Source organism: Varanus komodoensis, unplaced genomic scaffold (assembly GCF_004798865.1).
Source record: "Varanus komodoensis strain SLA01 unplaced genomic scaffold, ASM479886v1 scaffold16, whole genome shotgun sequence".
Taxonomy (NCBI): domain Eukaryota; kingdom Metazoa; phylum Chordata; class Lepidosauria; order Squamata; family Varanidae; genus Varanus; species Varanus komodoensis.
Window position 1 is genome coordinate 15,087,467 of NW_025335468.1, and position 26,417 is coordinate 15,113,883.

At 40.7% G+C, this 26,417-nt stretch overlaps 1 protein-coding gene across 1 annotated transcript in view; it reads right to left on the minus strand.

Annotated features, from left to right (window-relative positions):
- SCUBE2 (signal peptide, CUB domain and EGF like domain containing 2) overlaps positions 1 to 26,417 on the minus strand; it is a 63,263-nt gene that overhangs the window by 10,334 nt on the left and 26,512 nt on the right. Inside the window, exons 8-19 of the mRNA XM_044425784.1 lie at positions 25,910 to 26,026; positions 23,478 to 23,600; positions 21,933 to 22,049; positions 20,395 to 20,517; positions 19,594 to 19,704; positions 18,062 to 18,148; positions 16,901 to 17,008; positions 11,724 to 11,879; positions 11,186 to 11,389; positions 7,299 to 7,469; positions 1,610 to 1,777; positions 855 to 1,016 (exon numbers count right to left, since the gene is read on the minus strand). Of these exons, the coding sequence (XP_044281719.1) occupies positions 855 to 1,016; positions 1,610 to 1,777; positions 7,299 to 7,469; positions 11,186 to 11,389; positions 11,724 to 11,879; positions 16,901 to 17,008; positions 18,062 to 18,148; positions 19,594 to 19,704; positions 20,395 to 20,517; positions 21,933 to 22,049; positions 23,478 to 23,600; positions 25,910 to 26,026 (1,647 nt within the window). The remainder of the gene's footprint in view (positions 1 to 854; positions 1,017 to 1,609; positions 1,778 to 7,298; positions 7,470 to 11,185; positions 11,390 to 11,723; positions 11,880 to 16,900; positions 17,009 to 18,061; positions 18,149 to 19,593; positions 19,705 to 20,394; positions 20,518 to 21,932; positions 22,050 to 23,477; positions 23,601 to 25,909; positions 26,027 to 26,417) is intronic.

The following is a 26,417-nucleotide window of genomic DNA, read 5'->3' on the forward strand; positions in this document are numbered from 1 at the left end:
TGTTTAGTCATGCTGGCCACATGACTAAACACCGAAGTGCACGGAACGCTGTTACCTGCCCACCAAAGTGGTACCTTTTTATCTACTTGCATTTGCATGCTTTCGAACTGCAAGGTTGGCAGGAGCTGGGACGGAGCAACGGGAACTCACCCCGTTGTGCAGATTCAAACCAGCGACTTTTGATCTACCAGCCCAGCAGCACAGCGGTTTAAACCACTGTTACTGTTAGCTCAGTTCCCATCAGATTATGTATAAGGTTGGAATTTATTTGCCCCAATATGCATCACTTTCCACTTGCTTATAATGATCCTTATTTGCTACTGTGATGCCTATTCTTGCAGCTTAGATTCTTTTAGAGCTCCCTGCAATCTTGTTTGTTTTAACCACTCTAAAGAATTAGATGATGTCAACAAGCATTGCCTCTTCAGTGCCTTAGATCTTGCTCTTGTGTCACAAGAGGAGCATACAACACAGCATCATCCTATGCCTCCTTAAAAATATTTATATACAGGAATTAATATAGGAGGTGCCAGTGACATAGTTAGTCTTCATAATATTACCAGTGCTTTTCCTTAGGGGCAGGCAATGCTCCTAAGAACATTTCTTATGGGTTCCTGGATAAACAAGTGTTTCCCAGAGCAGCACAATAAACAAATAAATACATAAATATGTAAAAACCCGAACCTCAACCCCCCCCCCCCATGGTAAAGCATGGGTGAGAAGAGATGCCATCAAGATGTCATATAAGCAGGTCAAACTATACGGACTTCACAGATACTGTTGCCTCCCATTCTCACACTTTTGATGGACAATTTCATTTCTGACCGACTATGATATACGTTATTAGCATTTACCTTTGCAGTGAGTTATGTTTGTTGATCCATCGTAGTCGGTGGTTGTGTTCCCAGGGCATGAAATGCAGTGATTTTGTCCAAATTCTACTTGGTATGTTCCAACTGGGCAGCGGATGCATCGATGTGTTGTAGTGTTGTAAAAATGACCAGGTGAGCACTGCACTGTAGAAGAGGGTAAGCCAGCAGTAGGTATAATAGCTTGGTAGGTTATGACATAATTCACTGTGGCCTTTCCACTGAAGTCATTTCTTCCATGACTTATTCTGCACACAGAAAAGTACACATACCCCACGTGCATACTCATTGCTGTGCGATAAATGCACAAGTCAGCATTACAAAGTATGTGTACTCAACCACAAAGAAGGAATTTACTATCTATGCATATGGAAAATAGACATATGTGAATTCATCATACAAGAAGGTGCATAAGGCTGAGGTATGTCTACACCTTCATAAAATAAAGTGATGTCCATATAAGAAATTCTGTATGGAAAGTGACCCTGAAGGTTAGTTGGTCTTGCTTGCCTCCAATTATTCCTTGCCTAGCAAGTACTTCTGGTCTATGTAGTTTAGTTTTTGTGCTTTATAATATGATCTGGGAAAAAAGCCTATTCTATTAGTTGCATGGTGTCACCTATTACAGCATATGGGATTAGATCTCTAACATCTCTGAGAAATTAATTCACCATGAAATAAAGCAAGCAAGCATGACGGCATATGTTTCTTGTGCATTCTTCTTATCTCTCTGTTGTTACCTTTGGTCTCACAATCCTGAAACAGTGTTGCACTGCTACGTTTTGTCATCAGGCCTCCTCCACAGGGAATACAAGATGTCCGACCTGGTTCAGGCTGATATGTTCCCAATGGACATGGAAGACAAGGCTTAAATCCATCAGAAGAATATTCACCAGGTGAGCACTGTCCTGGGGTGCAAGTGGCAAGAGGAAAGAACACTGCATTGATATTAGCCTAAGCCATGTAGTCCATGGCACTCTTATAACATACTGTCATCTCCATTAGTGGAAAGCCTCATTTACATTATGTGTGTACAAACCTGAAGTACATGAATTTAAAAATAAGAACTAACTTCCAGCTGGCATAATCTAGTACCATCATTTTGTTATAGACAATGCCAGATATAGTTGATTTGCTTCTAATTGCTGTTAGTTCTGGCCACTGAAATGCATCTGGCTCAGAAAGTTGCCTACTCTTGCAATAGGAAAAGAGTAGCTGCCATTCCACTACATTCAGATTCCTAAAGAGCTCTCATGTTTTCTTTTATACATTGCTAAGGGATTTATAATGCTATGTTACGCAAAAATCTAAACATAACTCATCACGTTGCACTATGCTGTGCATTTACTCATATCCAAATTAGCAAGCAGAAGGCCCCAAATGTGCCAATGTGAATAAGTGTTTAGACAGCTGAAAAGTCTCCTTTCAGGGCCAAACTGTATGTGATGTTATTTATATTCATTTTTGGTACAAATGAAAGCTTTCCTGAACAGCACCCATGCAAACAGTACACATGGGAAAGCTGATTTGGATCAGGAGCTCAGCTGAATGCAACCTCTCTCTCACTCCCTTCTGCACAAGCTATTTCTGAAAGAAAAATCTTGCACAAAAATCTAGGGGAGCTATGTACCAAATCCAACATGCTTCTGAATTAATCTGATGGTTCTAATTAAAGTAACAGAAATCAATGGTTTGGTTCAGTTAACTCAAAAGTCTATCACACACAGAGATTCCCACAAAAAGGGGTGGGGTAAGATACAAAACCTTATCTCTAAAAAATACTGAACAACAATAGCAGGACTTAACAGCTCTTCCTAGGCGTAAGCAGTTCCCATTACTACTCCCTTACATTGGTTGCCACCCTTGAGGCTACAGTCCCAGTAGTCTTGAGGCTACATAGCCTACAAAATCACAACAGAGCTCAGGTATAAACAGAGCTCAGCATATCCTGGTTCCTTCCCACCTCTTATGGTGTTCTGGGGAATGAGAGCCCTGAGTTTGCTTCCCAATATTCTTAATCAGCTCATTTCCTCTGCTCAGTCAAGGAATGAGAAATGAGCAATTCATTATATCACCAGTGGAGTAGTAGTTAAGAGGATGCGCCTGGGTGGTTTTGGGTTCTAGCCCGTTCAGCCATGGAGCCAGCTAGGTGACTTTGGACCAGTCACAGACTCTCAACTCAACCTACCTCACAGGGTTGTTGTTGTGGGGATCAGAGAGAAAGCAGCAGGGGGAGAATGATGCAAGTCACTCTGAGTTCTTTAAAAAAGGCAGGATATAAATCGTGTGTGTGCACATGTGTGTAGTCTTGGTGTACTGAATGCCCATGCCAAAGGAAAATGGGAGTGACAGGTGGGACTTCGCTGTATTATAGCCACCAGGAATTCCTTCATGCTTTGATATTATGTCTTCACTGGAATGGATTGATAACCAAATATTTCCAGAGATCTGTTACTGAATCAAGTTCACTGAGTGGAAAACCCACTCAAATCCCATTCATTGGCAGCAGTGCTTCATTTATTGCACCCCTGATAATCATTACACAGTCACAGCATCTTTGTCAACAGAAGAAGCTGTGTTGTGCACTATCCATTTTAACACAAACTAAAATGTAGATCATACTTTAAACAGCTTATATCACAGAAATAATTAAATCCAACCCATCTCTCGGGGCCCTTAAGATCATCTCTCATCTTGAATTGCTTTGCTGCTCACATACCACAAAGACAGAATCTCCTGCAACTGGTTACGTACGCGTATCTGTCCCCTGTGGATTCTTTACGCAAATCTCTAAGTAATCTGTCTTCCAAATTTGGAGCATGCTGATTGCAATGACAGGCCAAGTGATTAAACTGTTCTGCAAGACAGAGGATTATTGCTGCAGCTGTTTAGCTATGCTGTGAAGTTCTGTCCTTTTAAAGAGCTGTTAAAACTGTTAGTTTTGGTTTATAGTTCCAATAAATCACTTCTCTGAATAGCTGTTTTTGTTTGGGGGGGGGGGTAAATTGGTCTTGGCATCATTTCAAGTTATTTAAGTTTGCAGCAAACAAGGAATTAACTGGTCATGATCAGGGATGAGGAATTTTGCTTACAGCTGATGAACTGAATTTAACATGAAGCACAGACTTGGCTTATGAATAAAGAAGCAGTATGGAAGGAGCTGTATGGGCTCATTGCAGCATGCAAGGAAAAAATGGCATGCTAGATGCATAGATCATGGCACAAGTTGCACTATTTTTGCTCCAAGACTCTTCCCCAGCCACCACTTTTGATCTTGCAAATGACAAGTATTATATGAAAGCCTGAATGCTAATTCCTAGATACAGGGCTATTGTTCTGAATAATCCAGTTCAAGGTTGGGCAGTTTCCAGGGTTTGGAGGATGCCTCCCTCTCCCTCCTTCTTTCCCTCTCTGAAAACTGCCCCCCCCCACACACACACACACACAGAGAGAGAGAGAGAGAGAGAGAGAGAGAGAGAGAGAGAGAGAGAGAGAGAGAACCAGCGAGCTGCAGCAAATGCTACAAGAAGGACCACAGCACAGTGAATGCAACCCTGCATGTTTCAAACCCCACATCTATTGGACATGCATTTTTCCTCCAAAGAGTTATCAACAATCAGCTATGCTTTATCAAGAAAAATCATTCTGGCTTTCCTCTTCATAATGTCTATCTTTCTCACACTAGAAAAAGCTTGGGAGAAAGTAGTATTTTTAAAGAGACAGGTTATATCATTGGCGACTTCGTGTGGCAAAACATTTCTTGGGTCTGTTCCATTTTAGAATGCAGATGGAGAATTGCACAGGTGAATACTGCTTCATGACAAAAGCATTATGGACGCTTTGGCATGTCCAGGACCACGGTTCTAGGTCCACCTTCCTTAGTCTTGACATACTATTTTATAACAGTAATTTAAGATAATGTAATAACCATATGTGAACATAAGAACAAATTATAAGCTAAAAAGGCAGAATTTAATATTATTGTACCTGTTCAAACATTTAGAACCCAAGGATGTTTTGGTAACAGTAACTGCTTATTTCAAAGACAAGCACATATCTGTGAATTTTCAAAAAACTTAAATAAAAATGGCATTATATGAATTGTCTCTATTTAACAAGGGTTTTTAGTTCATCCATAACTGCTGTGCCCCAGATGCTCATTAACCAGCTTTTGACATAAGACACTAATTGATCTTTCCAGGGTCTGGCTATGTATATGTATGAGTATATATGTATGTATATCAGCAACCACAAGCATATACTAAACATAATTTCATTTTCTCAGTACTCCCTAGATATTCCTAATAGCAAAACTTTAGGGGAACCTGGTAGCAAATAGCCTGACATTGTACAAAAAGAAACTAAATTATTCAATCTTTATCCAAGAAGCTCTCAGCTGAGACTTATGCATCCCTTTCTAGCAATACCCATTTCTAACCAATACCTTGCCCAACCTCTATCATCTTTTTAACTCTACCAAATGTAACACTATCTTCTAGACATTTTCTTAACAGTTGGTTTCAGACATACATGCAGAGACCTGTTCTCCCCTGCAGAGGAAGGCAGGACGCGCTCCAACGGAGCAAAGCTCAGAGAACCCAGGTTCCATTTGAATGCCAGGAAGCATTTCCTGACAGTTAGGACCCCGAGGGTGTGGAATGGGCTTCCACAAGAGGTCGTTGAAGCCCCATCGGTGAAGGTGTTCAAAGATAGGCTGGACATGCACATGGTGGGCATGTCGTGAGCAGAGCCGGCTGGTGCCGGAGGTCAGACTAGATGGCCCGGGAGACCCCTTCTGACTCGCTCTGGTTCTATGTTTCTGCCCACCAACAAATCACCACTAATTCTCATTTGAAGTTCCATTTTTGAATCTATTAGAGGGATTCTTTCTAACAGTCCTCTTTTTTAATATAGATAATATGCTTAAAAGCATGTGCAAAACAAGGTATTATAAATTTTTCAAATTCTATTTTTCCATCAAGATTGATTTAAAAATTCTGTCTCAAAAGTTGGCAGCCTCCCTAAATTAATTATTCCCTTTAGCATGCCAATCTGAACTAAATCCCCTTTTTAAATTACTGAAAAATTTTGCACATTTCTAGTGCAAAAAATTAATAACAATAGCAAACCAGTGATGGCTGCACCAATATGCCACTCTTTGGACAGACTGTCACTTTTGAGATCAGATAGGATTCTCCACCAAAAAAGTAGAGAGAGAGACAGCACCTGTAAAAGGATTTGCACTTGCAGTGGGGAGAGGGGGCAAGTCAGTTTCTGCTGAAGGGCAGCTGTTGGATGACTGAGGGGGAAGGAGGCGGGAAGAACCCATGATGAGCCCAAGCCCAAGTGCCTTAAATACTGGTTGACCTGCTACCAGTCAGTGTTGACAGTGCTAAGGTAGGTGAACAAGTAGCCTGACTTAGTATAGTACAGGGCAACTTCCTATGTTTTTGAACTTTCCAAATACAGGTTCTAGAAGCCAATTTGCTGGCCTTATTTTATTTCTGGCTGCCAGCAAGGGTAGGGGGTCAGGCTTTGCAGTCCCACCTCCAAGGGTACAGAGCTTTGGAACTAGGACTCCCAATTATCCTCCATCCCACCCCAGACAATGCTGGGAGGCCGTAGGATTGCGTCTGTGGTCACTTAAAGTGTGGGAGGACAGCCATCAATGGTCTCCAGCCAAATAGGTCAATCTAGTGTTGCCAACTCCCTGCTTTCCAAGAATTTTGAAATGCTGAGCACAGGCATTTTTGCACACCAACAGCATTTAATGTTTGGCCTTGACATTTCACTTGTCTGGAGAGGAATGTCACACTGCCCTTTACTTACATGCTGTAGAATCATCTCAAGAGTGGCTAGCTGCAACGTTCCTGGACTTTGGCAGGATCTGCTATTCTGAATTAGTGAAAGCTTATAGGAAATGGCTATTCACAGGGTATTTTCCTCAGCCCCTAGTTTCCTTTAATTCTATGTTTCTCCCAAGAAGCAGCAAGAACCTAGCACTAAACAAATCTAAGAAAAAAGTACCATAAAGCAAAGATCACAACTGTGCAGGTAGACAAGAACTTTGCCTCTCTTCAGACAGATATTCCAAGGCAGCTTTCTAAAGCAGCAATGCAATCATCCTTTTTCTCTCCATATGCTTCAATGCAGACAACATTAGAAATGCATTAGGAATGCATTAGGAACAAATCTTCTCTCACAGCTGTAAGCATGACAGCGCCCACTACAAACATGCACATGCATGCAGTGCAGTTATGTAAGCACAGCAGAGCAATGTGAAAGAACAGTGTTTAAACTATCTAGCTATCTCTAGCCCTGCCATGCTTCCCAAAGCTAATGCTAAGGGCTACTGTCAAAATGCATGAAGGCAGGAAGGGCAACACCGGTTCATCTTTTCAGGGACTCAGTAGGGTGCAACATCCTCACCTCCACACTCAGATATATTGTGAGCTCCAGCTGTCTTTTGGCTTCCAGGATTCTGAGCATTTGGGCAAGGTTCACAAGTTATTTGACCTTCATTGTCTTGGTAAGTTCCATTAGGGCATAAAATGCAGCCTTCTTGTTCCCCATCATAATATGTTCCAACACTGCAGCTAGCTAGCAAGAAAAGACAAAACAGTCAGTCACTAAAGCAATGAATGTATTTTGTAAATTGGTGAAAATTAAGCAAGTTGAAGCCTTCATCTGTGTAAGGTGGTTTGTAATCTCTAATTGTAACAAAACAACAAACTGAATTGTAAGTAAAATTGTTATCTTTGCATATATGTTGATTTAATACAAGATTAACTCTGTACCCCTTGACATAATCAGTAGAGGTTAAGCCAGTAATTTGAAAATGGCAAGCTAACCCATGATTTGACTCAATCACTGATATATGAAGTTACAGTCCCCAGACAGAGCTGTAAAGACATCTACCTGCAACGACATGAACTTCCGTCAGACACAGCATATGCTGGGGGCATTTGAACCTAGTTCTAATCCTCCCTGGCAACAAGCCATCGTGGTTTGGCTGCTGTGCGAATAAGTCACAAGTGGACTCACCATAGGTTGCTGGTCCCCTCCCAGCCCTCAGTTCTCCAGGAATCCTGTGGGAGGAATGAGCGCACCCAAAGTTGTGCTATGAGCTATTTTGTGCTCATTGTGCCTTTTTCCCCTTTAAAACCTTTTTCCTTTGGAGTCTGCAAAACCTGGCTGTTAAGCTAGCTTTCACAATCCCCAATTTGCCAATTTGAAACAATTTGTTGTTTCAAAACATCCCAGTCATGCCTTTGGAAGGACTACCTGGCATTTAAAAATATAATGCTGTGGAGAAAATTATGCACATTTATTTTAAAATCTTCACATGTGAGCACATTTTCTCTCTCCGTGTGTGTGTGTGTGTGTGTGTGTGTGTGTGTGTGTGGTTGCATGACTATAATGTTTCACAGTAGCATGGAAAATAGCAAGAACTAAAGGCAAATCATCAACTCTTAAAATTAAGTAGCTACAACAGGTAAGCACTACTTATACTAGGATTGTACTAATTCCAACTGGATAATTATGTATCCCTCAAAACTACTGAACTGGAAGCGAGTCCTATAACTAGGACTTTGGAGGGGGCTTTTTACTTGTAATGTAGAAAAGTGGACTGTAATTCTCCCACAAATATTAGTGTAATCTTGAATGAAGTAGCATGTGGGCCCTAAAATCTTACAGCTCATATTTAAAGAATCATTCCTCCCCACCTACTTAAATTAAAGCTACATATTCCTGATCATTTTATGTAAAATAATGCTACATCTCCTACCAGATGACTGGATCCTAGTCAAAAAATCCTCAAAAGTTTCTTCCAATGTTGTTAAGTATACACCTATTCACCTTCATCTTGTTAACAGAGCCTCCTATGTAAAGTTCATTAGTTTAGACACATTACAAATGCTCCTGGCCTATTTGGAAGAATTTAAGTTCTAAGCTTGCCTGTGGTAAGTCATCCTCTTTGATGCAGTGAGCCCCTCTAAGACTTTTGTAAAAGTAAGAGAGATGCAAATGATTCTTCTATGTGGGGGAAGCTAAGCAAAATGTCAGAACATCAACATTTCTGTACACATATTAATTTCAAAATGTCACTGAAAAATGTAATCATCTTGCAGGATGTAACACAAGGTGAGCCAGTGTACAATAGATACTTGCTTTTAAAACAAAGACAAAAACATGGAAATAATGCAACTACATTCAGCAACTGCGAGGATTCAGCAAGCTTTCTTTGCTTGTTTTCCTGCAACTTGCTTGTTTTCCTTCAAGTGAAGTAAAGAAGTAATTGTCTTCAATAGACTTCATTCCTGAAACCACCTTCTTTGTTTCTCTTCAACTTCTATTAAAAACGTATTCCTAACTCACAGCTGTTTTTCTTTTTGGGGGAGCAAGAGAAAGGAAAGCTATTCTGATGCAAAGAGGGAATGGGGAAAGGGGCCTACAGGGAGCCAGGATTAGTAGTTATAAAGACATTTAAAGGCTCTTTTCTTCTATTCAACAATTTCAGCCTTTGAGTTTTTGATGCCATAGACAAACACTGTAGTGTCTCAGTAACTAAGGTGGTGAACCTCATAAAAGAGGTCGTGATCCACAACTAACTATTCCATTAAGAGCCATGCCCTGACTTCATAAGAAAAATCACAAAGAAACCCTGACAGAAACTTATTTCTAAGTGCTCTCTGTATTGTTTTAGGATCTTTTTGTTTTGCTTTTTACTGGTTCACAGGCTGTGGTCATATGGGAAAATTATGTGCATCGGAACTTAAGTCTATTATTCCTGAAACAGCAGAGTTGGTAGAGTAGCTAAGTATTGCTCTCTGGTCTGGAAAATGTATATTCACCCAATGAACCTCATTCACAATCATCTCATTAGAAAGAGGGAAAAAATCAAGATGTTTGGAATCAGCTATATATAAGAACTAGTAGGGACAACGTTTAAGACAAAGAGTTCTTTATGCGGCTTTTTCTTTTTAGAAAATAAGATCAGGACCACAATGGCAGTTTGTGTGCTTGCATTCAATGAAGAGTCACTTCATGCTGCTTACAATACACTTATACTGGCATGCTGATTTGTTTATTCAAAGCCACATTTGTGCATCACCATATGCATTAACAAACAACAAGGTTGTTGACACAGATGTCAAACATAAAAATTAAATACAGTCACTGAAAAATACCATCCTTACAACATCCTGAAATAGAAGAAAAACAGAATCTTTGAACATTAAAAATCTGGAGAAATGAAAGCTTTATCCTGTCTTACGCATGCACTTACCACAGAGAACAAAATGAGCTGGTTCACACAACACAGACAGAAGACTGTAAGTTATTTAAGCTGTGATGAACTGTGGCGCATGCTAGTAAATAAGCCAGGATGATCTGGCTGTATCATATAAACCAGGTTTATGAAGTAAGAAGTGGATACATGTCCATGAAGACAGAAAGATTAAAAGTCAAGAAGCACAAATGTTCAACACACCTGTGGATGATTATGGACAAGCACCCCCGCTTCGCATGCTGTATATCATGAGACACACAGTTTGGTTTGTTTCAGAAAAACCATAGTTAACAATGGCCATAATGTATTATTTCAGATTATATACCAAGCTATACAAAGACAGACGTAAAAGCTTTTAAACTCCTCCTCACAGTTGTAAATTCACATAGTTGTGTGAAATATAAACTGAGCCATAATGCACATGCAGCAAACATTTAATGCTTGAATCAGCCCTGGTACCCTGCTATTGGAACGTCTGGTCAAAACTGTATTGTAAAGAGTGGAGCAAATTGAAAATCCCTAAGGGTACAAAAGATGATTGTGGGATTACTCTCATCTGCTGGTTCATTTTGTAGACTTTGTCTTAAAGTGCATGTTAACAATTTCAATGTTGTGCAATACTTTCTGGTCAATGAGGTTATTGAACCTATTTTCTAAATAATCACATTTTAAATTGGCTACTTATTTAGTTATAAACAGGATAAGCAATATAAAACATTTGGTACACTGAGTGCTACGGAACTGACATAAAACAACAAGTTTATAATTGAGCTAAGTATAATTGATGGCAAACTACTAACAACATGGCAAAGTCCAAAGAAAATACTTTTGACATCAGATTCATTTGTAGTGGGAAAACTTGCCCCTTCTTGAAATAGGTATGATGGTGCTGTAAGTTAAACTTATTTTCTGATGCTACCAATTATTTGAGGCAAATCAGATGTTCACTGCATTACAAACAAGGAAGGTCAAATGCAGGTTATCTATGTATCAAATTAATGCATCAGATGAGCACTGTGCTTACCACATCCGTTATCCACATGCCTTTGTCCCAGGCCACAGAGTTCTTGTGTATCAAGTGCCCTGGGAGATTTCCTGGCAACATCATGATCCACACCAGCTAGGCGGATATGAAATTGCTCTTTGTTGATCACTTTCCGCAAGGTTCTAATGGCTTTACGAAGCTTCTTCTCAGTTCTTTTACGTGCACAGCTCAAATTACATGTGTCTAGAAAGTACAAGTTGTGGCAATCAGGAGCACAAAGTACTGATGTACAACTACTAGATTAAAAAGGATAATCAGTGCAATAACCAAGAATATAAACTGGTAATAAATATTATTCTAAGACAGTCTTCAAGCTACCCAAAGTAGATATAAATATAGGACAGTAAAGATACAGTCATAGCAGCTTTCTGACCATAGCAGAAATCAATATTAAAACAGGAGATACTTTTTTGCATAAAAGATGAAAGTGAAAGGTAGAGAAATCAAGGAGCAATCTTCAACAAAACTCTCAGAAATGGAACCTTTCCGTTGTTTTGTAGTGTCTTTTCCAACCAACCTGTCACCTCCTTTTGGTTTGTTTCAAGTTCAAAGTCAGTAGATATAAACATTTCTCTAGCAGCCTTCAATCCGCTGAGGTCTCCAAGAACTTTCTTGCCAGAACTGCATGTTAGGTTTACATAGTAGAAGTTCTCCATTATTGAATTATGTTTCTCTGTGTGAACAAAATAAAGGAAGCAAGAGCTTGGCCATCTATACTATCGGGCATTTGCTACAGCTTGATAAACATTGCTGAGAAAATGGTTATGAGATGGTATGATTAATTCCGTATGCTAAGCAATTGCAGTGACATACCACTACAGAGCATACTCTCAAATCTGTACAATAACTCTAAGGTAGGATCATGTCAAGTGTGCAACATAAAAAACACTGCTGAGATTTTATCACAGCTAAAATCAGTTTGTTTAAAATGAACTATTCTTTTCCTTAAATGACTAAGACAAAGGTCTACCCTATTAAACAATGGTGTAATGGTCAATTTTCAAGGGCAAGACAGTTCCCCAAGGCCACACTGCAGAGTAAAAAAATATGATGCACTGAGATAAAAAGTAATTAGGTCTTAGTTGCCCATTCTGGATACTTTGCTTTACAACAGGAACAGCTCAAAGCACAGTAATGGTGCTGGGAAAATTCACATCTCCTCTTGCTATTGTGTAGATTACAGCTAAAATCAGAAGGAAAGGAAAATCTGAGAGAAGTGGTAGACTATGTCATTGTTACAACCCATAAAAAAAATCTGCACTTTGACCTTGAAAGTCCAGGCTGCACTATACCACTGCAGTGAACATTACTACTTAACATAATTAAACTACAGAATTCAGTTCTATAGGATGTGAAAGCACTTGACCTGGATGTCTTTAAAAGGGGATTAGACCACTTCTTGGTGGATAAACCAATCAATCAATGCATTGCCTCAAAGTATCAGAGGTCTCTGTATACAAGTTGCTGGGAACATGAGCAGCTGGCTGTCCATAGCAAGAACAAGCTTACAACCCGGGTACGGTACTGAATCTGCCTTGGTCGCCCTGTATGATGACCTGTGCAGGGAGAAGGACAGGGGGAGTGCGTCCCTGTTGGTTCTGCTGGACCTCTCAGCGGCTTTCGATACCATCGACCATGGTATCCTTCTGGATAGGCTTGCGGGATTGGGGGTTGGAGGCACTGCTTTGCAGTGGTTCCGCTCCTATCTCAATGGCCGGTTCCAGAAGGTGGTGCTGGGGGACTATGGCTCTGCGCCATGGCAGCTATGCCATGGAGTACCGCAGGGGTCCATTTTGTCCCCTTTGCTGTTCAACATATACATGAAACCGCTGGGAGAGGTCATCAGGAGGTGTGGGCTGCGGAACCATCAGTACGCTGATGATACCCAGCTCTACCTCTCGTTTTCCACCAATCCAGGTGAGGCAGTGGCTGTGCTGAACCGGTGCCTGGCCGAGGTAATGGGCTGGATGAGGGCCAATAAACTGAAGCTCAATCCAGACAAGACGGAGGTCCTGTTGGTTGGTGGATCGAGCTTCGGAGAGGGTGAATTGAACCTTGTCCTGAATGGGGTTGCACTCCCTCTTAGGGACAAGGTTCGCAGCTTGGGAGTGCTCCTCGACCCAGAGCTTTCACTGGAAGCTCAGGTAACAGCAGTGGCGAGGAGCGCTTTCCTCCAGCTTCGGCTAATTCATCAGCTGCGCCCCTATCTGGAGAATGACTGCCTTGCGACAGTGACACATGCGTTGGTGACTTCCCGTCTGGACTTCTGTAACGCGCTCTACGTGGGGCTACCCTTGAAGATGGTCCGGATACTTCAATTGGTCCAAAATAGAGCTGCCAGGCTGCTGACAGGGACTGGACGTTATGTTCACATGACTCCGGTTCTCCGTCAGCTTCACTGGCTTCCCATTGAAGTCCGGGCCCAATTCAAGGTGTTGGTAATGACCTATAAAGCCCTAAACGGCTTGGGTCCTGGTTACCTGAAGGAGCGCTTACATCCTTATATGCCCAGCCGCCCCCTGAGATCGGCGGGAGAGGCCCTTCTCCGGGAGCCCTCCATGGAAGAAGTTAGGAGGGTGGTTACTCGGAGGAGGGCTTTCTCAGCGGTGGCGCCTAAGTTATGGAATGCGCTCCCCAGAGAGGTCCGCCTGGCGCCGTCGTTATTTGTTTTTCGGCGCCAGGCGAAGACCTTTTTATTTAAGCAGTATTTTAAATGTTAATATTATTGAATTTTATTTGGCCAGGGCGGCTTGTTTTATAGTGTATGTTTTATATTATATATTTGTATTTTATTGTATATATTTTAAAATGTTATTTTAATCTTTTTGTTGTAAGCCGCCCCGAGGCTTCGGCGAATGGGGCGGCATAAAAATGTTTTAATAAATAAATAAATAATAAAATAAACAAAATGCTGGGCTAGGTAAGGCCTTTGGTCTGATCCAGCAAGGATCTTCTTAAGTTCTCAAAACTTCAGATCTTTACAAGCTACCATAATCATAGCCACCTGCATACTAAATTCTCCATGGCTGCAGTTCAAGGATTCATACGTATAATTCATTTGTATCAAGATTTAAATGTATTCAGGTGGCTCAAGGCTTGTGGTGCAGTGTCATGCAGCTGCATACAAGTATTAGTATGCATTACTTGTACAAGTAATGGTCAGTGCAGACATTTAGCATGTCATTCACAAGTACACAAATCTGGAAACCTGTACTGTATTAACCACAAATGGGGCTTCAGCTGTGGACCACCCTTCGAGAAATATTCAGTGTATAGCCTATATGTAAGGATCACATTATCTCTTGTCCCTGAAAAGAAGGAAATTTCCTTGTCCTCAGTTTTTCTCTTAATTGCCCTCTGAGTTACAGTGATGTGTGCAACTTTTTCAGGGTCAGGGGATATGCTGCGTTCAATAACCTAGGGTGACAAGAGAAATGGGAGTGTCCAGAGCATTCCCACAAACTCTCTCCATTTCATAATTAAATTTCTGTTCACAGAGACACTGCAGTGTAATCCCTCCATCATACAAACCAATCAGGCAATGCAATTTTCATATTCCAAGTTGGTTTATGCCACTCGTAGTCATTTCACTGCTCTACTGCTATGTTTTTCTCTTACTTTTACTGCCAAAATACTGCCTCTCTTTGCTTTATGGTGGCGGTGGCAGCCACAGTCCAAACTAACATCAGAGAGCACAGATAGTCTGGGTTCACCACACGACAGCCCATGATGACTTATGAGCCACAGTGGTTTGTTTCATTCATTCATTCATTCATTCATTCATTCATTCATATGCAGTGGTCCCTTGGCTCATGAACTTAATCCATTCCAGGACTCTGGTCATGACCCAAATTGGTCATGAGCCAAGTTAAATTTCTCCATAAGGTTCAATATAAATAAGATTAATTCATTCTGTAACTAATTTTTTTATCAGAAAAATGTGAAGTGACGAAGAACAACAAAGATCGCGGCCATCTCCCCCCCACACCCTGAGAACGGCCATCTCCCCGCCCCCCCCCCCAGCACAACCACGATTGGGCCCATCATCCCTGTATGTGCCCATCATCCCAGCACACTGGTGGTGGGGGAAGAGACGGGCGCAAATGTGGGCGTGCTGGGGGGGGGAGACGGGTGCAAACGTGGGCACAATCACGGGTGCAGGAAAGAAGGGCACAATCACGGGTGCACTCCTGCAGGAAAGAAATTCCTGTTCGTGACCCAATTCAGTCATGAATGAGGCATTCGTGAGCTGAGCTACCACTGAATTTATAGGCCACCTATAACTGCCAAAAGGCCTTCCTATGTGGCTTATACCATATTAAACACATACATGCATAAGAACACATTAAAACCTTATGTGAACTTACAATGGGTATGTCCAGGTGGTTTAACCTTGGGTTGACTTGTTGTATGATAGGCTGTCATGTTGTTTTGAGCCTATATGACACAATTCAACATGGGTCAACCCAAACCACCAGACAATATAGCAGGAAAAATGCTTTGATAGTAAGCAAATGTCTTAGTGGGCAACCACCAGTGCCAGCCCAAGCCCCACTTGGGAGCAACTAGCAGGTGCTTCCCTGCCTTTCCAGGGCTGCCACAAGCCCTTTTGGATTTACTGTGCCATTTTTCTCTTTAATTATTTTCCACGTGTCATGAAAGGTGGCTCTCACATCATCTTTCATAATCCCCATTTTGGCAGCCATGAACAGTCTGTCCAAGGTACGCCAGCAGCCCAGCATTTTTATTTAAAATAAAAACAGATAAATGTACAATTTTTTCTTTTAAATACTATGTATGCAAATAGGATTATTCTAAGTGCATGTGGAGGAATTTCAGGACACAGCTGAGGTGCCTCCTGCCAAAGGGCACACTGGTTAATTCCCCAACCGAGGCATGAAATCCATGCTTCCCTTACCCTTTGGTTTCACTTGATAGCTTGCTGAAGGCAACTAATCAAGATAAAAGTAAGCTGTGAGGGAGGTGCGATTTTGGACATACTCAGAGGTCCAGTGCTAATCCATCCAGTTCTCATGCAAAACTTCCTTTTTGAAGGGAGTTTTGAAAATCTCCTGTCAAACTGGGATTCTCTTTAAAGTGTGGGGAGTGTACTTTTTGCCTTTTCTGAGTCCCCAGAGGCGCCAAAGAAATGGAAAAATTTGCTCCCCAGCAAAGGACAAAGGGGTGAAATATAAAAACAAAAAAAATCTTGCTGAGAACGGTGTGTAAATGCCCCCAAACACCCATGAGACCTTCTTGTACAATTGGGTTACATGGAACAGAATTATTTTGTCTAGTCAAATTATTTGTGGTACATAATCATGACCAAAAAGCATGACTCCTCTTTGTAAAAGTTGTAGATCATAAAATTAAGGTATCTGGGACATTATGATCTACAGCAGTGGTGTGCAACTTCCAGAGTTATGAGGCCAATTTTGTCCTAGCATGGGCTGCTGTTTAAAAAGTACTGTGCAACACCTGGAAAAAATTAGATTGCTGGTTTTAAGCTAAGCTTAACCCTTTTGGGCCAAATTTAGCATGGAAATCTTAGGCCATTTGTGCATTCCACTGTCAAGAAAACGTGTTTCTAAGAATTTTTTTGGAAGGAGGATGATAAGGGAGTGGCAAGAGCCAGATGTAATTTATTACTGACCTGCAGTTTAACCAGTTTTAATCACAGATATTCATCCATACCTGGCATTATACGGTGAATCAGGGCATCTTGAAATATCTTACTCTTTTTCAAATTACATTTTCCATCATTAAACTTAAAGGTTACACTTGTCCTGATGGTAGAGAGATCTTTGGAAAGAAACAGTACAATGGTTACATGCGAATGCAGGAGGAATGTAAACACAATCACCAAGAAGGTAACTCAGGTGTTCTTCAAGCAACAGTTTATCATCCACATGTAAAAATTTAAATAAAACCAAGTGTCAATCTAAGAGAGCAATAGTATAAAATAAACGTGAAGCGACCAGCCATGGCAATCTATAAATACTATGGTGGAATGATGTCCTAGGATAAACTCCTTTTGGAGCAGTTGTGGAACTGGCAAATTGTACAGCAGCATCTCTCATCACCTAAATACCAACTACATAACTCACCTGAGTCAATTCTATAAGGAGCTACTTTACACTGAGTCTATACTAATCCTCTGCACACTGACAGCCCTGTCTGAGATCCCCATTTAATCAGCCTTCCCCAATAGATCTGGCATCTCCCTATGCAAAACTTGTTCTCTACCACTACTCTATGGACTCTCTCCAAGAATCTAGACAAGGCAGCCCCAGTTTGGCTCCCTGAAAAATTTGTGAGCTCCCACCTAAAGCATTCCTTTGAAATATTGTTTCTACAAAACAAAACCAGACAAACAAGAGCTCTAATGTTTCATCAAGTAACTGATCAAAGACCCTTGAATCAACTAAAAAGTTTCCTCTAATTAACTGGGAAGGATTATTAAAAGCAGATGTTAAATCTGAATAAAACTGCTTGCAACAGCCTTCCCCAACCTTCTTAAGTAGCACATTTAGATGGCACAACTCTCGTCATTCCTTTAGCCAGTGCAAGGTTGGGGAAAGTTTGCATACAAAGCCCATGGGTAGCAGAGCCATCTTAAAAGAAACATGTATCCTTCTTCTCACCAAGGAGCTGGGATGGTGCCGCCTGCTGGGACCCATGAAAGCATAAAGTTTAAAAATGGCGCTATTATATTTTAAATAATTATTTTATTAATAGCACATTTAGACAGATTAGTCCATTATTTGCCCAAGATTTCTCTAGCTGGCTGACAGTTTAAGAAATACAAAACCCAGCCCACAACCCAACTTGGAACCATGTATATCGGATAATTACCTAAAGTAGCTGACTCATTTGTATTTTGTTTTTTTTTCTTAAGTGGAGAAGGGTTGCCACATTTTATAGTGTATGAATCTTCCAAGCCTAAGAGACAGATCATAAAGCTATACAATAAAACAGAAACACATGCAAAAGAGCACTGATGAAATATACTCTTGAAATATACTCCTGGAAACTCACTCCAGTCTCTGTATCTCTCGAGGTTACAAAGACCTGAAAGACTGAAACAAGATCTGGAAGCTATGCTTTATTTAGAAAGAAGTTAAAGCCTCTCTTGTGCTAAATGGTGACAGTGATGGTGAAAGGCTCTCTGAGTGCTGCAAATGATCCAGAAGCAGATGTGAAATTGTGACCATTAGGCAAAACAGTAACAATTAAACTTCTCCTCCTCTAGATAACCATACCATTACCTCAGACACATCTAGATTCAGCCTCAATTGGCTACCCACCCTCCAGCAAGGTCCAAGTTTCTGAAGGATCTGTAGGTTTGTCCTGCCATCATGAGTGGCAGTTTTGGTGATGCTCTGGTCAATCTGTAGAACAGAGGGATGGCCTAGGAGATTAAGATGCCTGCTCCAAAGTGCCTTTCGCCATCTAGTAGAGCCTAGGAAGCTGCATGGTTTAGCATGGAGATAAATGTGTTAACACAGAAGATGACAATAGGATAGTGTAGAAAACCCATGATAAGCCTAATCGAACAGTCCATCTAAAATGGACTCTAACCAATTACCCGTTCCAGCAGGTTCACAGCTTGCGTGTCCTCCCATCTAGCTTTTCAGCTGTGCAGATGGTGCAGTGAAGATGAACGCTTTTCACAAGCTTTAGCTCATGTGCTAGCTGTTCCTGGGGAAGACAATCTACAGGCGACCGGACTAAAGATTCCAGAGAAGTTCTCTCAAGGTAGGGGCAGAAGATTATTTTGAGGCTCTGAAAAACCTGCCTTAACTATGTGTTGAGTTTTGAGATCCATCACTTGTTTCTCCTATTCAGATTAAAATCCCATCCAGAGAAGAATTTCCAGTTCCACCCACAGTTTTCTGCTATCCTTCTCTCACCAAAAACCCTCCTGAGAATCTTCCAACAGGATGCCAGAGCACAGAGACCCTGGGAGCTGTTCATTCTGTAATCGCAGAAGCCCACATTCTCTCAGGTAGCCTGAGAGAATAGACCTGTGTACAATATGCAAGCTGTTAACCACTGAGCCGCCACAGCCATGGGCAGAGTTGATAGCTATACCATAAAAAGAAGTCAAGGCTGACAACTAAAACCCGCCGCTTCCTATATTAAATAACCTATCAAGATTATACATGACTGTGCTATTTTACATTTCACTGGGTAGCACCAAATAATTTTTTGCAAGGAATGCTAATATAACTTTATGGAACAGGCAATAAATACTACTCAACATTACAAATATATCTGAATTTGATTTACTGAATATTTTTTTCAACATTTTACAAGAGTTATTACTTCTATATGCTTCATGTGGAATGAATAATAGTACTGTTGCTCTGTTCTGCATGACTTACCAGACATAAAGTGAACATCTGAGGGGCAGATTAAGAAACACCTATCACTTCCGCCAGTCTTAATGCAGTGCAGAGATACTTTAGGTAAAATGACATCAGACATGGATCTTTCTATAGGGCAAAACAAAGACACTCACAAGAGAAGAAAACTAAATGGCAGATACAGTTCCAAAATACAAATATGAAGCCCATGCAAGTTGCATAAAGCAGTATGAATCTGCATTAATATGAAGCTCGAAAAGACAAACACACCACATATCTTCTCTTTTTCCTGTTAAACCCTGACATTTGTTCCCACACAGACAACTACAAGAGGAAAGGCAGCCTTGGTTAAAAGCACAGGAAAGAAAGCATCAAAGAGCCGAAAGTATCTCCTGTTTTTTTGTTGTTGGTTGGTTTTTGGCCAGCTTCAATAGCCATGTTGGCCAATTAGAAGCAATGCAGTACTGTAGGCTGGAGACATACAAGATTTTTGCAGAGAACTGAACACAGTTTGAAAGACTAATAGTTGCTCCTGCTATGAAAGTTATCCCACTTTCAGGTTTAAGTAAGCAGGTTCTAAAGCTACCGTTTCAAAAACCAGGTCAGCCAAACAGAGTGGTGTGATAAAAGGAAAGTGCAAGGAATCTGCAACCCCTCCCAAGTGGCTTTCAGCTCTGCTAAAATGCATTGTTTGTCTTCAGCCCTAATGAGGGGCAATGCTGATCCACGCTGCATGGATCGATGCTGTCAGAATCCTTAGAGATGCACAGCCTTCAAGCAGGTCAAAGTTGCATACACTCTTTGAGCTCTGAATCTTACCAACACAGTCCTTTTTGTTCCAGTGCAGTTTGTGGCCAGCTTTACAATGGCACTGATAATCCCCCAATGTGTTTATGCAGGTATGCTGGCAGCCTCCATTGTTAATGCTACACTCATTGATATCTACAGAAGAAGAATGTGAGGAGGGGAAAAATCAGAATGTTACCATTCTGACTCTGGTCAACACAGAACTGCATATGCAAACCTATATACTGGATACTGAATACACTGAGAATCACATAAATGAGTTATGCAGTAAAGCAGGAATGCCAAATATAAGATGAATTAAATCCATCAATGTTGAGAAGAGCTGAATGGGGTTGTCATGGACATGCCATTTTGGAGGGCTTTCATTCATAAGGTTGCCATAAGTCAGAGAAGACTTGAAGGCACATAACAACAACAACAAAGCAGGAGCAGGTAACCAGTGGCCCTCAGATAGTCCCATCATCCCTCATCACTGGCTATGCTGGACAGAGCTGATGGGAGTTGTGTGCCAAAACTTCTGGAGGGTCACAAGTTTCTCACTTCTGCTATACAGAAAATTGCAAAGATCGGTACTTTACCATAATCTTAAAAAGACACATTTACTCAAAAGCCCCAGAGATTCAACTTCACCTTGGGCCAAATATGTAAACTTTTCTCTGGAGCCCAGGCACCCTAAACATACTCAGCCAAAATCTAGCCTAGTTTACTTAGTAGAAACTTCACTGGTTTCAAGCTCAGAGCAGCAGGCTATTATACAGTAATATTAGATGCTTGTCAATCTCATCTTTCATTATTGACTCATTATTGGAGTTGACAGGGATGAATACCTGACTCATCCGAAGATCTAGGCTTTCCCCAAAGGAATATTTACAAGGACTGAACCCATCTTTTGGATGAACATAAAAATGGGTAAGGTAAGGGTTGGGGCAAATCTCTGTGCACGAACCAGCTTCCACTGCCTGTTTCATACCCTGCTCGTCTGTCTGTTCAACCTTCCTTTGTAGAACATGTACAGAGCATCCAAGCAGCTCCAGGATGGAGGCTGTCTCTTCTTGGGCAACATGTATCTAACATGTCCACAGTCAATTTCATAACTACAATACAGAGGGACAGACCCCATTTTTCCAAGATAAGAACGTAATTGTTTTAGCTCAGATTAGCACGCATTTTTCCTACTTTCTCAGCTGAAAAAGCCCTATCGAATAATTCATTTGTTGTAACATTAGATTAGCCTTAAAGACAACCAACGGATATTTTGCAGGCAGCCCTTCTCCAAAATTCAGCTCTTAATACTCAAATGTGGAATTCATCTGTTTGTTCTAATAGTTACAGCTGCTTTCCAATAAAAATAAGAGCACAGAGCTGCTTGACAGAAAGTATATTACATACATATCCAGACTGCTACGTCAAACTGGCTAAAATGGGAGAGAGGGAAGCAAACATCTGAAAAATGTGCAGCACTGGGTTTAAAACCCTATTTCCTACTGATGTTAAGATCAAGAAAGTAGCACTCCTGTAAGCACAGCAGCAATAGTTTTGTGTATACTCACCTCCACAATGTGTGAAGCCATAGAGTATGTATCCTTTGAGGCAAGTACACTCAAAAGTGCCTGCATGATTGATGCATATATGGTCACATGTCCTTTCGAACGAACATTCATCAATGTCTGCAGTTTTTAAAGGGATACTTTATTATTGTGCTCCATGTCAAGAAGACATTTATGAACTAGGAAAACTGGTGAAAAGCAAAAGCCTTTTAAAAAGCCACTGGATTTGTGTCACAAAGCAGTTAGTCTACCAAACACTGCAAACCAAAGAGTTGAAAGTGAACCCCTGTGATTTCTTAGACTGCTGAACAACAAATCATTCGTTATGGCAAGCAAAGCAGGTCAACACAATACTCAGTAGTATTGAAGCAATACTGCATTATTTTATTTTCGTCACCTGTTGTCTATTGACCCAACAATGCCTCCAGGTCTGGGTTCAATATCACTTGCAATCCTATGTTAAAGCACTGCCTATTGATGTAAACACCACTTTCTACTGAGAAGCAAAATGGATCTTCGCATCTCTGTCAGGTAAAGGATAACTGACAGGTAGCCAGCAAGTATATTCCAAAAATAGAAATGCCAGACCTTGAGGCTGTTTAGAAGTTATTTTTGCTAGCCTTCTTACCCTGCTAATAATTCAAGCAGGGAGGGGAGATGGGGCAGTTACACACTGGAAAATAAAGCAGGATAGTATCTATTCTAGTCATGTCATGAGAGCTGACTCACTCGAAAAGTCAATCATGCTGGGAGTGATCAGTGGAATAAGGAGAAGGGGCCACCTCAGCACCCAGTGGCTGGACCCCATGAAGAAAGACACTGGGATGGACAAGGCAGTCTTGAAGGAAGCAGTGCAAGACAGAGAAACACGGACAGCAATGATCTATAGAGTGGCCAAGGGTCAGGCATGACTGAATGGCTGATGACGACGAGGAGTCTCTATTACAGAACAAGTGCAAAACTAAATATTATACCAGGTGCATGTGAGGGCACTCTCACTATCCTTGTTCGAACTGGAAAGGCTCACATTTCTGATCTGAGATAGCAGGACAAGCAAGTGGGTGTTTTTGCCTCCTCAACAGCTCCTTCACATGTGGGAACTTAAACTCACAGATAAAGGGGGAAAGCTATGTTGGAAAGCATTTGGAAAACAGAAATGGCAACCAAGGGGGTGAGTTAAGCATCTCTCCTCCACCAATTCTCTGACTTCAACCACTTGGAATCATTTGTAAAAACAGCAGTCATTGAAAGATCTCAGTCACTGAACACACACACACACACAATAAGAACTCAAGATGATTTTTTTAATGAACGCATTACCAACAACTTTCACAGGACAGTTCAGTGCATGGGTAAACACCCTCTCGATCAGACAAGCAAATGATAAATGATGCAGCACTGTGCCAAAAAGTTTGGCACACAGCCACTTCAGAGAACAGAAATTAGATTCCAAAACACTATTTCTGGAATTGCTAAATACCTCATTATTGACTACATGTCCAAACTATTTCAAATGCATTTATTTTTATTGCTTCACCCTACACATACCTTGACAAGATTTTTCATCAGTTAATAATTTAAAGCCTTTTTTGCAGCTGCAGTCAAAACTACCAATAGTGTTTCTACAAAAGTGATCACATCCACCATTACTGGTTTGGCATTCATCAATATCTGTAGAAACAAATAAACAGCAAGTTACTTAAGCAGCTTGATTTTCTTCTCTTGACAGATCTCAAATATGTATGCATTCTAAATTTGGGAACTGCTAGACTACCATAAATATTCATGTATTGTACATTAAAGTGATTTAAATTTGTAGAAGGAAATCAACCAATTGCCCTTAATGTCCAAGAAACATCCTGTTCTTTCTTTATTTGCTCCCACTAGTCTCACACAAACAAAAGAATAGGATTCTTTTGAGAACAACTGCTCAGTCCCATCATAGATGCAAAAGCATTGCCTTTCTTGTACTCTACTAATCTTCCTTATAGCACTTTAGGTAAGTGATTTTTTTTTCTACCTTAGGTTCATATCTAACTCAGAAGTTGGCCGAAGGCAGTTCAGATCGACTGACGGACTACTGGCCAGTATCTGATGGACTCTGTAGTAGTACCTGCTGGATGCTGGAATTCTTCTACATGATACTGGATGTTTAGGGCCTTGGTTTGACTTATGAAAATGCTTACAAGCAAGAGAGTTTGCTCAGATTTGCTACACATCTCGTTTGATCTACTCTAAAGAAATCCAATGCTCTAGGCTTTGCAAATTTAACATGCATCAGTAGACCACAGTGATTCAGTCAAAATGATTTTAAGGTGCAATCCAATCCATGTCTAGATGAGAGAAGTCTACACAATTTTCAATATTCCTCAGCTTGCCATGCTAAGTATAAGGCCTTTTTTCTGTCTATACATGCATAGCACACAATGTTGGGCTGAAGTCAGCTCTCTACCTATTAAAACGGTAATTCCCGAACTGTATGACTGATCACACTAGAGGATGAGAAACCAATGAAAGGCTTCTACATGGCCACTCTCACAGTTAAATGTACCATACTGAAAAGTGGAATGCCATCAAGTCCTCTGATGTGGATCAAGGGGTGAAAGACCTCTTTGATTCCACAAGTCACAAACAAATTGCTTCCATCAGGAGTAAGCATCCAGGAACTCTTCAGATTTTTAGACTACAACTCCCATAATCCCTGGTGTACAGATCAGTTGGAGGGCCTAGGTTGCCTTTACCTGGTTTAGATCCATTTCAAAATATCTGGCAGAATTTCTTGGAATGGTATATGGACTAAGAATCATTAAATGGATTCCTCCCCTCGTATTACCTCTCCCTTTGCAACTCAACACCACAGTTGTTTATTTTCTCCTCCCTTTTCTTCCTTTTCAACTTTTGTTATATCTACTACCAAAATAGATACCTTTACACACACACACACACACACACACACACACACAATTCAATGTTGTTCTGTATATAGCTTGAAAGACACATGACTAATGACCTCAAGGAAGAGGAAGGAACTATGAAAAGAGGAGGCTTTTTAATACATACCCTGTATTGCCAATGTATAATTTGGAAGGAAGGATCCTTTTAGAAACATTTCAACAATACAGTTCAGTAAAAATAAAATCAGACTCTCATGAACTCAAGGTACCCACCCACAAAGGCGGCTGCCTGCTACATCTCTGAAAATATTGCTGGGCAGAGAGAAAGCAGATTTACCTGCTGTCAGAGAAGACATGCCCAGAACCAGCAATTCATGCAGAAATATGTAAGGTGAGCATCCTTAGAGGGCAAGGAGCTCGTCATTTTCATTTCCTATTTTTGGGTCTAGGAATTATTTTGTTTGTGGTGGGGATATGTACTGGCTATTCAAAATTTGGGAAACACCAGTTTAAACTTTTGGTGACTTTGGGTTACTTCAGTGGCTGTACAAACATTAGGTTGAAACTTGTCCAACATATTGCCTTCAAAGCAAATACTGTAACACAGAGAGGTGACACATGTTGGAAAACAAAAGTGGAAGATCCAACCAATTGCCATTTCTGGAACATGTTTACCATATGTTTTAAGTCAGTGTGACTCCCTTCGTACATGATAAAACAGGCCCTCGTGTTTCCCACAGCATATGAAGCAGCTGCTATCCCCTTCAAGAAAGTAATATTGCACAAATAAAACTTAAATGAATATGTACAGATGGGAATCTCTTAGTTCCAGTATCCTATTAGCAGCACAATAATATCTGTAGGTTAGGAAGGGAATTCATAAGATGGAACTGAATGCAAAAAAGCAAACTTCACTTTAGACACATATCCCACATTTGAATGTGACCATTACAGGGTTCACAGCCTGTTCCCAGGTTGTTTTTCCTTAATCATTTAGAACAGTATGATGTTCTTTGGGATGCTATGGAAAAATCACTTGCAGACAGCAATTGCTGCATGTATGTTGCAATAAAGTCTAAGCTCTACCTTTGCATGTCTTTCCATCAAGCTGAAGGGTAAATCCAACAGGACAGCTGCAGTGAACACCTGTTGAAGTGTCTTTACAAGTACGATCACAGCCACCATTATTTACTGCACAGGTTTCTAAGGAAGAAAAATAAATTATGGCAAGGAAAACACTAAACAACAATTTAAAGGTAGTATGCAGTATTTGTTCCTATCCAACTGAATCACTTCCATTCTAAGTTGCCAATTTTAAATTCATAAATGAACATACCTTTGTTAGATGAAGTTCAACTGAAGCTTCAAAGATGTGGTACAGGCTATTGACTACAAATTATGCAAACCAAGTGAGACACATTTAAGTCTTTTTGTAAGAGATGGTTGCATGCTGTTTACTCAAGTGAAACTGGGTATTTGATCTAAGTACAGTGGTACCTTGGCTCATGCACTTAATCTGTTCCAGGACTCTGGTCGTGACCCAAATTGGTCATGAGCCAAGTCAAATTTCCCCATAAGGTTCAATGTAAAAAAA